This window comes from Leptonychotes weddellii, chromosome 5, assembly GCF_054177405.1.
Source record: "Leptonychotes weddellii isolate Sample4059 chromosome 5, ASM5417740v2, whole genome shotgun sequence".
NCBI classification, from domain to species: Eukaryota; Metazoa; Chordata; class Mammalia; order Carnivora; family Phocidae; genus Leptonychotes; species Leptonychotes weddellii.
In genome coordinates this window covers 32574231-32588486 of record NC_138373.1, presented here as the reverse complement: position 1 = coordinate 32588486, position 14256 = coordinate 32574231, and the positions used below count along the sequence as shown (strand labels likewise).

The 14256-nt window shown below is 56.0% G+C and overlaps 2 protein-coding genes across 7 annotated transcripts in view; both read right to left on the bottom strand.

The window, feature by feature from the left end:
• Positions 1-214: 214 nt before the first annotated feature.
• Positions 215-7573, bottom strand: PAM16 (presequence translocase associated motor 16). Its single transcript, XM_081820159.1, has 5 exons — positions 7430-7573; positions 2411-2495; positions 1277-1413; positions 819-884; positions 215-374 (listed from the first exon to the last, which is right to left on the bottom strand). Exons 1-5 carry the CDS (start codon positions 7430-7432, stop codon positions 288-290), a joined length of 378 nt encoding a protein of 125 aa, XP_081676285.1. The 5' UTR covers positions 7433-7573; the 3' UTR covers positions 215-287.
• Positions 7574-9333: 1760 nt separating this feature from the next.
• CORO7 (coronin 7) overlaps positions 9334-14256 on the bottom strand; it is a 57776-nt gene continuing 52853 nt past the window's right edge. For 3 of the 6 annotated variants that reach the window (XM_081820149.1, XM_081820152.1, XM_081820151.1), the window contains 12 exons: positions 14117-14225; positions 13924-14010; positions 13700-13842; positions 13518-13622; positions 13353-13438; positions 12387-12528; positions 12216-12305; positions 11580-11696; positions 11176-11311; positions 10693-10784; positions 10069-10155; positions 9334-9988 (listed from right to left, as the gene is read on the bottom strand). In XM_081820149.1, the coding sequence (XP_081676275.1) occupies positions 9905-9988; positions 10069-10155; positions 10693-10784; positions 11176-11311; positions 11580-11696; positions 12216-12305; positions 12387-12528; positions 13353-13438; positions 13518-13622; positions 13700-13842; positions 13924-14010; positions 14117-14225 (1278 nt within the window). In that variant the 3' untranslated portion in view covers positions 9334-9904. The remainder of the gene's footprint in view (positions 9989-10068; positions 10156-10692; positions 10785-11175; positions 11312-11579; positions 11697-12215; positions 12306-12386; positions 12529-13352; positions 13439-13517; positions 13623-13699; positions 13843-13923; positions 14011-14116; positions 14226-14256) is intronic. The other 3 variants (XM_081820153.1, XM_081820155.1, XM_081820154.1) reach the window with 3 other exon arrangements.

The following is a 14256-nucleotide window of genomic DNA, read 5'->3' as shown; positions in this document are numbered from 1 at the left end:
TGGTGTGGGGGCCGTGAGGGCAGGAGTGGCTGCAGCCGGTCCGGGGCAGCTCAGCGGGCAGGGATGGACTGGCTGGCTCCTGGCCAACCTCACCCACCCCAGCCCTGCAGGGTGTCAAGGGCGTGTTAACAGGGATGCAGTGCCGCTGCCTCCCCCTCCCCGCTGGCAGGAAGAGCGGCCCACCTGCTGGAATCTGGATGTGTGCACTGAGAAATGCGGAGAAGACATTTATTACCAAACTATAAATTAGAGGAGGTGGGCAGGGTGCAGTAGGACGAGCTGAGTGGTCACGTTTTGGGCATCTGTTCCTTCTCTCTGTTCTCCTGGGCCTGGATCCTGAGCTCCTCCTGCAGGCGCTCCCAGGCTCGGACCACCTGGGGAGGGAGTTAGAACCAGGCAGGGCAGTGAGTGGGATGGGCCTCTGCCCTTCCCAGACTCCGAAGAGCAGTGGGCAGGTCTGAGCTAACAGCCTGGGAAACACAAGTGCCCCCTTTACCAGTGCCCAGCATTCCCAGGGGGACAAGGCCCAGGCACACACCACTGTCCACCAGCTAGTGGTCCTGTTCCCTCAAAGCCATGGCTGCGGGGAGGGCCACTGTCCAGGGTGACATGGGGCCCAGGCCAATTCAGCCCAACCAGCCAGGCCCTGTGGAGCTGAAGGAATGGCAGTTTAGGGGGGCCTCCCTGAGGCTGGGGCACCAAGGAAGGGCCCGGCACACCTTCCTGCCTGCCAAGTTCTGAACTGCCTAGGAATGAAGGATCCCCAGTGAGAAGAGGCGCCTTGGCTTGCCCCCCTCCCAGCATCAAAGAGCACTCACCTTGGACTGCAGGTAGAAGGAGCCACCCACGGATTTATCGTTCACCTTGAATAGGTGTTCATAGTTCTGCAGGGGAGGGGAGACGGTGAGAGGGTGTGCGGTCTCGGGGTTACAGAGGCAGGGGAAGCTAGGAAATGACAAAGAAGGAAAGCCAACGGGTTCAACCCTGATGCAACCCCGGAAGCCACTGTCACTGCTCGAGGACAGAGAAGTGGACAGGTGCCCACGGGGGGAAGGGGCTCTGTCTCTGCCACCGCTGGCCTCAGGCCTAGAAACGAAGGAGTGACAAGCAGCTCCCACAACTTGGGAGTCCAAGCTGGGTGCAGCCACAGCCTCCCCACCTGCCTCTTTCCACCAGGCCACCCTCACTCCTCCTGATCCTGGTGGCCTGACCCCTCAGCCTGCCATTCTGGTCTGCCCAGGCAAGACCGGTCTTAGAGCCAGCCTGGTAGTCTCACCTTCTGGATCTCCTCGGGGCTCAGCTTGGAGACATTGAGAATCTGCTGGGCCTCCTGGAGGCTGAGGCCAGACAGGTTGGAGGCAGCTGCAGACTGGTGTCCAGCACGTCCTCGAGCATCAGCTGCTGCCCGGCTGGCTGTGTGGATACCGGGGTGAGTGCTCAGCCCTCAGCGGCCCAAAGGTTCCCCTGGGCCTTCCACGTGGGCAGCTCAGCCCACCAGGTGGCATGGGAGAAGACACGCGCAGGGACCAGGGGCATCCCTTCTCCAGGAGTGGGTTTTTTTGGGGGACTGGATGGGGAACATATGAAGTAAGGACTGACCCCACTGGAGGACAGGGGCAGGTTCTGGTCCCCAAGACCATGAGATGTCCCTCTTCTCTCCCCTACCCCCTCATCCCAAGTGACAGCAAGTTGGGGAGCTTGAGGCTACAATGGGAAGTAGGATGAAGCTATAGGTAGGAAGAGGCAGTAACAGCTCAGTTGAGACCTGGCTGCCCACCAGCTACCTAGGCCACAAAGCAGGTGGTTCAGGTGACCTCTTCCCTTTCAATGGCCCTAGAATCAGGAGCCATTAAGCTTTTTCTTTTTTTAAAGATTTTATTCATTTATTTAATTGACAGCGAGAGAGGGAACACAAGCAGGGTGAGGGGCAGAGGGAGAAGCAGGCTTCCTGCAGAGCAGGGAGCCCAATGCGGGGCTCGATCCCAGGACCCTGAGATCATGACCTGAGCCGAAGGCAGACGCTTAACCGACTGAGCCACCCAGGCGCCCCATTAAGCTTTTTCTTAAAGGGTCAAAGAGTAAATATTTTAGGCTTTGCAGAACAATTAAAGTCTGTGTTGTAATTACTTGACTCTGCCTTGTAAGCAACCAGAGGGTATGGCTGTGTTCCACTAAAACTTTATTTACAAAAACAGGTGGCCAGGTGAACCAGCTTGCCAACTCCTGCCTCCATGTTCATGTCAACCGGCTTCCCTTTCATGAGAATGTCCCAAAGTCCAACGATGTCCCCCACCCCCGGGAAATGCCCCAGCCTGCCAGAGGGTCCCTGCATTCACTATGGGCCCAAGGTGAACGGCCATAGATAGGAAAGGAATCCCCAGCCCAGGGGGAGCCAGGGGCTCAGGCTTACCTGCAAACTCCTGCCGCAGGGCCCGGGCAAAGGCCCTGCCCACCACCTGCACCCCCATCACAATGATCTGGGCCAGGTATTTGGCCTGTGGACAAAGCAGGTACCTGGTTAGCAGGCTGCATTCTCCAGAGGTGGGACCCTGGAAAAGGCTGCCAAGTGGCCAGGTCTCTGAGGTAATGAAGCACAAGCAGCAGGCACAGGCAGCTCCTTCCAAAGAGCCCTGATAAAGAGCCTCTGCTCCAGGTGGCTTCAGAAGCAATACTATGGCCTAGATCCAGGACCAGGGGCTGGTCCCAGACCATTAACTCACCCTGCCATCCCAGGCCTTCTGTGCTTCTGAGACTGGCAGCTCCCACCTTTGTTCAACCAGCAGGGAAACTCAGGGAGCCTGGAGCCACCTCAATTCTCCCAAGATTATTCACCACCATTCCAATCAACACAACAAAAGTGAACAAGACTCTCCACCTTCAGGGAGCAAAAAGCCCAGTAGGGGGTCATTCAGACAAAGATACCAAGGGCCAACTGCTGAGGGAGAGCAGGACTGGCCACCAGTTCCTCCACTGGTTCAAACACATGCAGAGTCAGCTAAGCTCTGCTCAGCACCCGGCCTACAAGGATACACAGAAGCCAGCCATGCCCTCAGAGCTCCTCGCACTGACCTGGCCCGGCAGGGAAAGCGTCTACAGTGGCGCAGCACGGTTTTCTACCCCGAGACGGCGTAGTTCAATGCACCACGGAGTGACAGAGTCTCATGAAGCATGCCCAGGAGTGAAGAAAGGCAATGGAGGGAAGCCTCAGTATGAGATGGAAACTCTGGGAAAAGATATTTCTACTGGGCTGGATTTTGAGGGCAGGCAGAATCACAGTGGGAGTACTGGGGCTTTCTAGGCACAGGGACCACGGCGAGTCCAAGAGGAGAAAGCGTAAAGGTTGCCCTGGGAGCAGCCAAAAGCACAGGGGACTTGTAAAGTCATTAGAGATAAGACTGAGAAGGTGGCTGAGATAGGAAACTGTACAGACCCGATTGGGAACAGAGATTACATACTGACAGCACATATGGAAATGGCCTGGTGCGTGCAATGGTACAAATGAGGGTGTGCAGAGGACCTGGAGAGCACTCACTGCAGGTCGACACTGCTCACAGGCACAACCCAGTGGTTTCCCTTTCTCTTCTTTGCTCTTGTTTGTTAGATGTTCCATCAGTCAATAAGTATCAACTGAGCCTGGGTGCCAGTCACTGTGCCAATCACATTCTAGTTACTGTGCCATTTAACCCAAAAACTCAAGACACCAAGGCACAGGGAGGTTTAATGATCAGCCTGAGGACAGGGCTAGTACTCAAGGGGAAGGTGGGCAGGAAACCCCAAATCGGTGCTATTAGCCATGGCATCTCCAGGCTGCCCACCCCACACAGGATCCTGCAGGGAGGGCAACTGAGCAACCTGACAAGGATCAAGGACCCAACCCAGAGGCCAAAGAAGGGCTCGTCAGATTCCAGGGGAATCCGGACTCCAGAACTGGCCTGGTTTGGCTTCCAATGAACCTGCCCTTACGGGCAGGGTGGGATGTTTGTTCTGGGACATTAGCAGTAATTAATAAATGGAAGTGGGTTTGGATTTCACAAGTAAGTAGAAATTTCATTAAGTCCTGGATTTCACACCAGAAAGCAAAGCTCAGCGAAGACTGGCCCCAGTGATCAAAGGGATGGGGCGGGGCTGCAGCCAGCTGTGCTGCGGGTGTCAAGACAAATAATGGATGTACTGCAGGTCAGGAAGTTGCCCAACTTCCCCCTCCGTGCCCAAAGCCCCTCCCAAGTGGGACAGGAGGTTTCCAAATGGGGTGCTGGTCTTGTGTGAGGTACGGAGAGGCTTACAGGCCAGTAGGTGATTTCAGAGGGTTCCGCGGGCCTGCACACCCTCCGGGCCTCAGACCATCTGTGCATCTGCTGCCACACACCCGAGGGCGGCCCCACTGCTCTGCCCTTCCTGCCCACGGACTTCTCAGCAGCGCTGGCTGCTGCTCAGTAATGAACATTAAGAATGGAGAGTGTAACTGCGCAGCACCCCCAGCCACCGCTGCAGGCTTCAAACCACCGTGGCCTGGTGGCCCGTCATTCCCACCGCCAGAGCTCCATGGCTGCCCCACAGGCTGGAGTAGCCTGCGGTTTCAAAGGCCACCCTGGATGGCCAAGGGAGCTGCCTGGCTGGTCCACAAAGGTTCCTGTCGGAGGCCTCTCCAGGGGAGGAAGTATGGCGTGTGGTCATACAGGCGAGCTTTGGGATCACCTGTGTGCGAATCCCAGCTGCGCGCCTGGCTCAACCTCTCAGGTTCCCTCAGCCTGTTCCCTCACCTGTGAAATGTGGCCAACAAGAGGACTGTCAGGGATTCGATGAGATAATGCTTGCAAAATGCTCGACACAAAACCTGATGATACAGTCGGTGCTCAATAAATGTTGCTTTTCATTTATTACACGTCTTTGTTTCACAAAGCTTGACAACGGTCAGACACTATGGAGTAACAGAGCTTTTCCCAATAAGGCAACTCATCTGACATATCCGCTGATTCCTCAGGGGAGAAGCCTGCAAAAAGCCAGGTGACATGCCAAGGGCAGTGAGAAGCAGTGTGGAAGAGGAGGGAGAGGACTGCTTTGGAGCTATAATCTGGACTCCTGGCTTGTCTTCTTCTTAGCTGTGTGGCCCTGAGCAAATAATTCAACCTCTCTGAACCTCACTTTTCTTATCTGCAAAACGGGGAAAACAGTATCTTCCTCTTGGGGGGTTGCAAAGTCCTCAGGAGGCAATCCACATAAAACCAACCGGGCAGTCAGCAGCAGGTTCAAAGTGGCCCAACAGCTGCCTTTGCTGCTGGACCAGATCCTGCTTGTCTAGAGATCATCCACCTATTCAGTACCCAGTGCCATGTGTGGATCAGCTATGCTCAGAGTTCTGCCAGTGACAAGAAGTGATGAAGACAGCCACTGGCTGAGGCCTCTCCTAGAAAGTCCCAAAACATTCCATAGTCCACTGATTGACACTTGGGCCTGAAGACCCTAGACAAGAACAACGGCATCCAACTCAGGCCAAGCTGCCAGTCAAGGAGCAGAGGTCAGAGCCACAGACCGCCAAGCCTGGGACCCATTGTGGATGACACACAGGCTTTCTCATCTGAGGACCAAAGCTCTGCAGCTGGGGCAGAAGAGCACAGGCAAGCATTAGGGGACACTCAGGAACGTGGCTTATCTCATGTTAAGCGCATCAAGAAAGGAACCTGCTTTCAGACAGACCCATGTGTAATGTTCCCTTCAAAGCCCAGTTCCAGGCTCTTGGGTCGGTGGGCAGAGACTGCCACTGAGACTAACCCCCTTCTCAAGGAGGCGCTGAGATAGGAGGGGGGGCTTTGTTCACCCAGAGCCCCTGCAAACAGCCGCTGGCATCACAACGAGGCAGGAGGGCAGTCAGGATCATGGTATGCCTGGGGGCCCCGCCTATGGCTGGCATGGGAGCCCGACTGGTATTTGAATGAATGTGACAACCACGTCACCATCTGCAAAAACTCTATGCTCCCAGACAGGGTTTCCAAATTCCCGTTGCTACCGCTCCCTCTGCTGGAGGGCTTCGGCCATCCCCCAACACACACAACTCTCCACTGCCTGCAAAAATCAGTCCACTTCTCGGCCTGACATTCTCAGCTCTGTCTGGCTACAAACGACTTCTCTGGTTTTCTCTCCCCTCACCTCTCTCCGCCCTGCAGCCCTATCATCTACTTCTAAATCAGCTAGCTCTCTTACTTGTTTTACCCCAATGTCTCCCAATTCACACACCATACAGGTCACTCTTCTCAAGTATTCAGTGATTTTAGCGTATTCACAAACTCTGTAAATACACTAAAAAGTACAGAATATTACTAGTTCCAGAACGTTTTCATCACCCCCCCCAAAACGATACCCATTAACCTTGAATGTCCTCCCTACTACTCTGATGCTCTGTCAAAACCCAACATCCTTCAAAACGGTACCGCTCCCTGCCCCAATGAAACTTTTCTAGAACACTACCTTTTCCTATTAATATGCTGTCCTATTTTACAGACTTGCCCGATTCTTCCTTTAGGATACAAACTTCTCCAGAGCAGCATTTTACTTGGCTCTTGAGGGTGGCTCAGAGTTACACACAGGAATGCATGAGAAGGACCCGGTTCAAGGGTTCATTGTAGGTCCTCAAAAAAACGGCAGCGACCGGACTCAACTTGTCTCTGAAACCACTGAAGTGACCCTGAAGGAATCAAACTCCCCGAAATTCAGGGTCCTTCTCAGTGAAATGGGGACAAGGACAGTACGAATTTCTTAAGCATTAAGTGAAAAAAATCCACTAAGCCCTCAGCTCAGAGCCTGGCACTTGCAAGCTGTTACGTTATCCTTATCATTGGTTAAGAAGTGGCTCCCCAAACCGACTGCCTCAATCACTTGGGGGAACTTCTAGAATCTCCGGGGATAGAGCTCAGGACACTGCATTTTTTAAAGGGTCCCCAAGTGACTTGTTGCAGCCAATGTGGCCCAGGTCTGTGGACCGGCTCCAGATGCCAATGGTACCGCAGAAACGCTCAGCTTTCGGTGTCGCGGGGCCTGGTCAAGCCCCAGGTGTGCTACTTCCTTGGCAAAGTCTCGCAGCCCGTTTCGTCAGCTTTCAAAACGGAGAATAACAGGCGACATCATCAACTAGCTGCGGGCCCGCGCAGGGGCTCCCGGGCCGGCCCTCGCCTCCCGCGGGGGCTGTGCGCACATGGCGACCGCCTCTGCCGCGTATTTTCCGGCCGGCTACGCCCGCCCTGCCTTCCGGTCAAGCGGTTCTCCGTGGCTCCGGGGCCGACAGCGCCCGCCGCAGTCCTCCCGGCGCGACGCCCCCGGACCCCGCTTCCCGCCGGGCACGCAGGCGGTGCGCGGCGCCCGCAGCCCGGCCGGAGCTCGCCGCCCCGGCCCCGAAACGGCCTCCCTTCCTCCCAGCAGCGCCCTACCCGGGGCTCACCATGGTGGCCGCTCCGCCCCGGGGTCGCGGGCTCCGGCTTCCTGGCCCCGCCGCTCCAACTAAAGGGCGGCCGGCGGGTCAGAGGTCAAGGGAGAGAGCGCGTGCGTGACGCCGCGCTAGGCATGCGCACTGTTCCCTCCAGGGGACGGGGTGTGTCGTGATGTAATCAGTGGGCGGAGTCAGAGGCGGAGTCGGCCTCTGGTCGACAGGACCCAAGGTGTCCCTCACGCTTATCCTGCTGCGCTAGATGCAACAGAATAAATGCATCTGTCAAATGCGGGGCAATTTCTTCCCTTCATTTTGCCAAAATATTTGGTACTAAAAGATATGTAATAAACCTACAACACCCCACGAACATGAGTAGGATGCCAAAGTCTCAAAAATATGTAAGAAAACAGGAAACCTCAAAACGGGTTTCCTTCTAGGTTCCTTCTGCCTGGGAAGATCTCACTCTCTCCTCCAAGTTCTTGCTCAAGTATCACCTTCTCAATGAGGCCCACCCTGCTCTCCTACCAATGCTGCAACTTGCCCTGTATTCTTTTGTTTTAGTAACAGCTTTATTGAGATAAAGTTCACTATTTTAAAGTGCACAATTCAGTGTTTAGTGTATTTACAGAGTTGTGCAACCATCACCACTAGAACACCAGAACATTTTCATCAACCCCCCAAAAACCTCCCTACCCATTAACAATCACTGCCCCTCCCCCAGCTCCTGGTGACCACTAAGCTTTTGTCTGTTCCTTTTTTTTTTTCTTTAGATTTTATTTATTTATTTGACAGAGAGCCAGCCAGAGAGCACAAGTGAGGGGAAGGAATGGCAGAGGGAGAGGGAGAAGCAGGCTCCCCAATGAGCAAAAAGCCTGATGCAGGGCTTGATCCCAGGACCCTGGGATCATGACCTGAGTCGAAGGCAGCCGCTTAACCAACGGAGCCATCCAGGCGCCCCTGGATTAGTCTGTTCTGAACAGCTCATGAAAGTGGAATTGTACTGTATGTGGCTTTTTTGTATGTCTGGCTCTCAGTCCCTTCTATTTTTTTCCCCCAGAGTTCTTACTTATCACCTTCTGCCATATTATTTTAATTCATTTATTTTATGTTCATTGTTTATAACCTGTTCCTTTCCACTAGAATGTGGATTCCTGGTGGACAGGACTTTTCTTTTTTCTCCACTCTTGGACAGGTGGCTGGCACAGGGAAGATACTCGACATGTGATTGCTGAGTGAATGTTAAGTCAGGCTGCCTTGGACTATGTTTTGGACCACTGCCCTTTCCTCCAACACTCCAAATTCTTTCTTCCCTCAGTGCAGTGGCCGCCCTTCCTTTTGTCTGAAATGTTCTTCTTGCGGCTCTGTGGCCTTCAGGTCTCAGCTCTCATCTTAAAGGTCGCCCCTCAGACTGAACACCCTGCTCTCCCTGCATCTCAGCTGCTCCCTTTTCAGATAATTTGTCATCTTTTTTTAATTAAGTAATCTCATCGCTTCTTGGCCTTTTGGCTAAGATCAAGTGTAATTAAGTAATCTCTATGCCCAACATGGGGCATGCTGAACTTACTACCCTGAGATCAGGAGTTGCATGCGCTACCAGCTGAACAAGCCAGGTGCCCCTATTTTGTCTTCTTTACAGCTTTCTTCACGGTTTGCTTACTTGCACACGGTCTGGCTCCCCGGCACAGGAAGACTATAACAAGTGCCTCAAGAGGCCTTGTCTCTCCTGTTCATTACTGTGTCTACCATCCAGAGCACTGTCTATGTGCTGGATGAATGAATGAACTCATAGCAGCTGAAAAGGACTCAGGAGTGAAGTGAGACCTGGGACAAGGGGGAACCAGAGCCAAAATGCCCTCACCCATCCTCCTGTCCCCTTCCCCTTCCAGTCAGCCAAAAGACCATAGCAGCACAAGAGGTGGTCAGCTTAGAAAAGTTTAATTGCTGAAAACATCCAGGGTATATTCAGGCCAGTCCCTGAGGGGTTCACACCCCCCTTGATTGGGCCATCAGCTCTGTAATGCCCCCTTCTACTGGTTTCAAACCTGAGGAGGAGGGCAGCTGGTCCCTGGCCCCTGAGACTGATGCTGCTCCAAATGGCCTGGCAGGGGGCCAGCCCCCAAGGCTCTTGACTAGAAGTGGGCCAGCAGGCAAGATGGGATGGCGTGTAACAACTGAAGGTGCTGGGCGAAGCCAGCCCAGGCTGGGACTAGCCCAGGGGCGTGCTACTGACCCCTACTCCCACCCCACCCCACCCCACTGCCACGCCCCTGGTTCCACATGCTAGCAGGCAGCGGAGAAGCAGCCAGTCCCACAGAAAGCAGAGGTGCAGACAATCCACAGGAGTTGCAGCGGGGCCCAGAGGCCACAGAAGTGCCCAAGGCCCAGAGGAAGCCAGGGCTTTTGGGACAAGGTGTGCCAGGGCCAGGAGGCATCTTCCAGTTTGAGGGTGAGAAGTGAGGTGTGCAGGGGGCACCACACCAGGTGGTTCTAGGAGGTGGCAGCAGCCGGTGAGGCTAGAGGTAGTGGTGGGCAGGCTAGTCCTGGGGAGATAAACCGAGGGGGATGAGAGGTCTGGGGAAGCAGGGTGACGTGGGCTACAGGGTGAGGGAGGGAGGGAGGGAGGGGATGCCAGGGCCCTCTTATCTACTCACCCACTCGTCCTCGTCCACACCTTCAAAGGAGTCCTGGGGGAGCGGGTCCTCCCGGTTCCCCAGCTTGGCCACCATGGCATTTAGCAGCTAGGAGAGTGGACAGGAGAAGAGGTGGGAAGGCAATAGGATAGGACTTCTAAGCCCAGGACCACAGGACCTCACAGTTTGAACCCCGTCATGCTTGTGAAGAGCCATGTTCATCAGAGCCCTGACAAAGTGGATGGTTTTCACAGGAAGAGCCACTCAGCAGAGATCAGGGCTCCCGAGGCTGACGGACACGCAGCATTGGGGTCACAGGGCAGCTGTCTCCGCACATTGCCTCAGACGCTCAAATGTGCGCCAGGGTCAAAACGCACTTGGGTCCCAAACCCTTGGCTCTGTTTGCGTTGGGCCAGGCGGGAGGGAGGCCTCTTTCTGCCCTTCCCTGGCTTCCTGAGTCCTGTGCCCCATTGGTCAGCTTCAGGGCTCTGGAAGGTCTCCCCAACAAGCTGCCCAACCGAAAGAGGGGAGGGGAGACCCTGGCTCCTACCCCAGCCTGGCTTGGACTAGAGAACTGGAGGGCAATCACCATGTGCCACCAGGACCCTGTGCATGCCACAGTGACCAACCGCCTCCCGGGCCTACCTCCTCCTTCTTTTGCTGGTCTGACTTCTCTTCCAGGTAGAGTGCTGAGGGTGGGACCCGTCGGGCAGGGGCTTCACGGGGGGCCTGGCTTACTGGGGTGGGGAAGCGACAGCATCGGACATCAGCGAATCCCCCCAGTGTGGACTCCTTGCCCAACCCTTTGGCACCATTCCCGAGGGAATCTTGTGGCAGAGACCCCAGAGGGGGTGACAACAGCTACTCCACCCTCTGTTCACAAGGCCTGTCGTGGGCACCCGGCAGTGTGCGCGCACACATGCGTGCATGTCAGGGGTGGGAAATGTGGTGGAAACACAGACCCTGGGCCCTGCCCTCAAAAGGCTCAGAGTATGAGCCTGGAAATGCAAATCCTCGGGAGTGCCGGAGGTTTCTGTGTGCCAGCAGGAACGGGGGATCTTGCCCCTTTCTCCAATCCCTACCCACTCCCGGGCTTCCTACTCACCACCCCCCCGTTCCTCATCCTACCTGGGGTCATGCCGGCAGGCTGCAGGCTGATAAGCCGGGGCTGCCCATTAGCACCTCCCAGCCAGGCGCTGGCACTGAGCACCGGCTCCCAGCTCAAGGCTGTGTCTGGGAAAACATCATCCTGGAAGAACTCTTTCTGTAGGGAAGGAGAAAGGAGCTACCCTGAGGCACCTACCAGAGGCCCAGGGCACACCAGCATCCCTTGGGAAGGGGGTAAGGTAAGACCCAGGACCCAGGGCTGGGGTTTCTGCCAGTTTCAGAATCTCAGCAGAGTAAGGGGTACAGGTGCCCCAAAGAGCACTGAAATGGGACCGTTTGGTGACAGGGTCAGCCAGGCCCCAAAGCCCCTGATGGGGGCTGGGAAGGGAGACTAGATGTTTGGGGTGCTGGGCCCCCAACCTCACCCTGACTCGGGGTAGCCGGAAGGCGACAGGCTCCAGGGAGGTCTGGCGAAGCCGTAGGCATCGGGCAAACTCTACTTCCCGCACGTCACACTCTGTCTTGGGCAAGAGGATGAAGCCCTGGGGAGAACAGGGGATTCTGAGCTGACACCTGGGCCTTCACGGAGCGCCAGAACTACGGCGTGTCCCCGAACCGTGGAGCTCTCTGGAGGAAAGATGCCCTGATCGGTAGCCCTGATTATAGCCTCTTTCTATGGAGATTTCATGCTACCAACATAACTTGTTCAATGCAGAGCTGGGGAGATGCGTGTGGCAGCACCATAGAACATTTCCACTGATGGATCCCATGGATATAAGAGGTAAGCTCGACAGCACAAATAACAGTATTATCAGCTAAAATAATTAAGAACTGATACCCTGGATGTTTACTGCCCTGGCTCTTAATATAATTTATTTGTAGGCTCATATAACTTAAGACTTTACGGTTTAATTTTTAATAATGGAGTTTAACTCGGGCACACCCTGGCCCAGTGACCTGCTGACCCCACAGGCCCCTGCACTTCCCCATCTGGCCAGGAGAGGGCGTGGGAGCCCTGTTCCCACACATCAAGGAGGACCAGGGAGCAACCCCGGGCTCACCTTGTGGGGATCCGGGGACGTGAAGCTATTGCACTCTAGGAAGAAAGGAGCCTCGGGGAGCAGCTCGTACAGGAACACGCGGGTGTCGCCCTGAGACGGGAGTGGTGAGAGTGAGGCGGCCAGCTAAAGCTGCCTTCCTCCCCACCTCCCCACATGCACACCCCAGCCCACCTTGCCCGTGAGTAGCACCAGGCTGGTGTCTGGGTCATAGCTGGGAAGCAGGGTCGAGGGAGCCACGTCCAGCCCCAGCACTGCCAAAGGACCACCGGCCAGGGCCTCGGTGGGGTATAGGAGTAGCTGACGCTCACTTCGGCTGCAAGGGAGATCCAGGGAGAAGCAGGTCCTTAGAGCTGCAGGGGCCTGGGTTAGGGCAAGGACTCCAGCAAGCATCCTGGCCTTGTCAGGCTGGGGGCCCTGAGGGCTTCGGAGCTGAAGAGTGCCTCTGTCCATTCTGATCCAGCTCTCAGAACTACCGGCCCTGTATCATGCAACATCCTCATCCCTGACTACTACTCAGTCTGCTGCCCCTGACCCTCCTCAGCACAGTCCTAACACCCGCACTGGTCTCGTGGCCAGGACTGTGACCTGTAGTCTGGACTTATCTCCCCACACTCTGCTTCTCATCCTCTGCTCCAGCCAGGCTGGTCAGCTTCCGGGCCTTTCCATCCAGACTTGAATGCCCTCTCCTCTGGGTTTCTAGTTACTAGCTCCTTTGTGGCTCAGTTCAGATGACATCTCCCTTAGGAGGCCCTTCCTGATCCTTCCTCCAAAGTGCCAAATACCCAACCCTTGGACCTCTCCAGTAGGCTTGGTTGTTTCATGCTCTTTACCTGGTCCCCACCAGGCATGGGCTCCAGGCAGCAGGGCGTGGCTCTCATCCCTCTGGTTCCCAGTTGACTCATTCTTCCTCCTCACCTCCCTCCCTCCCATCCATCTACCAACCTACCCACCAACCCACCATCCACCCACCCATGCACCCACCCACCCATGCATGCATGCATGCATCCAGCCATCCATCCAATTAGTGAGTAGCAGGGACAGCTTCTGATGCCTAGCAGGTGTATGTGTGTCTGGGGAAGGAGAACACAACTAGCTGCTTAAGTATGGAGATGGGGATGGTGGTCACCGAGTCCTTACCTGTCAAAACCAGACACCAGCAGACAGTGACCATCACAGACCCAGACAACACGGGCTCCACGGGCCCCCTCAGGCCCTGGGCCTTCCTGTTGGGATACAGCACGTGAGGCCCAACAGCCATCCCTCAGGTGGGTCTGGAGGCCGCCCCCAGTGCATCCTGCTCACCTGCAGGGGCTCAGGGCCACCCCGGGGCTCATAGACCCGCAAGTACCCGTCCCTGCAGACAGTGGCCAGATGCCGTCCATCAGGACTCCAAGCCAGGCTGAAGATCTGGAGGCAGGTGCAGATAGATATGAGAGGCAGCCTCTGGGTCTGCGGCTGGGTCCCTGCCCCCACACATGTACTACCTGGTCCCGGTGGCCCTGCAGCCTCAACCGCTCAGCTCTGGCCTGAAGGTCCCAGATCCGAATGGTAAGGTCATAGGAAGAGGAGGCCAGCACATCAGCTGCCAGTGGGTGGAAGCGCAGAGAGTAGATCTTCTCTGTGTGGCCTTAGGGTGAGGCATGGGGTAATGTTGAGCCCCTCAGGAGTCACCGCCCATCTCCCAGCTCCCACCCTGGGCCCAACTGACCTGTGAGCACAGCCTCAGGTGTTGTGAGCACCTCCTGCAGGCCCTCTGGGGGCACCCGCCACAGTCGGATCCTGGCATCCTCCCCACCTGCAGAGTGCAGGCTCATCACTACTGTGCCCGAGACCTCCGGGCTCCCCCTACCTGCATTAAGACCCCTGGGCCCTCCCGTGAACCTAGCGCCCAGCCTCCTTACCAACAGCAAGGCGGTAGGGGTCAAAGGGGTCCCAAGCCAGATCCGTCACAGCTGCCCCATTCTGCAGCGTGGGCAGTGCTGTGTCAGGCAGGCGGCCAGGCTTCTGTAGCTGTGGGAGGCATCATCCGGCAGAGGCCCAT

Coding starts and splice junctions, on each gene's coding strand:
- PAM16 (XM_081820159.1), bottom strand. Junction 1,414..2,410: donor CCTGCGGCAGGAGTTTGCAG/GTAAGCCTGAGC, acceptor GTATCCACACAG/CCAGCCGGGCAGCAGCTGAT. Junction 375..818: donor CCTTCTACCTGCAGTCCAAG/GTGAGTGCTCTT, acceptor CTCCCTCCCCAG/GTGGTCCGAGCCTGGGAGCG.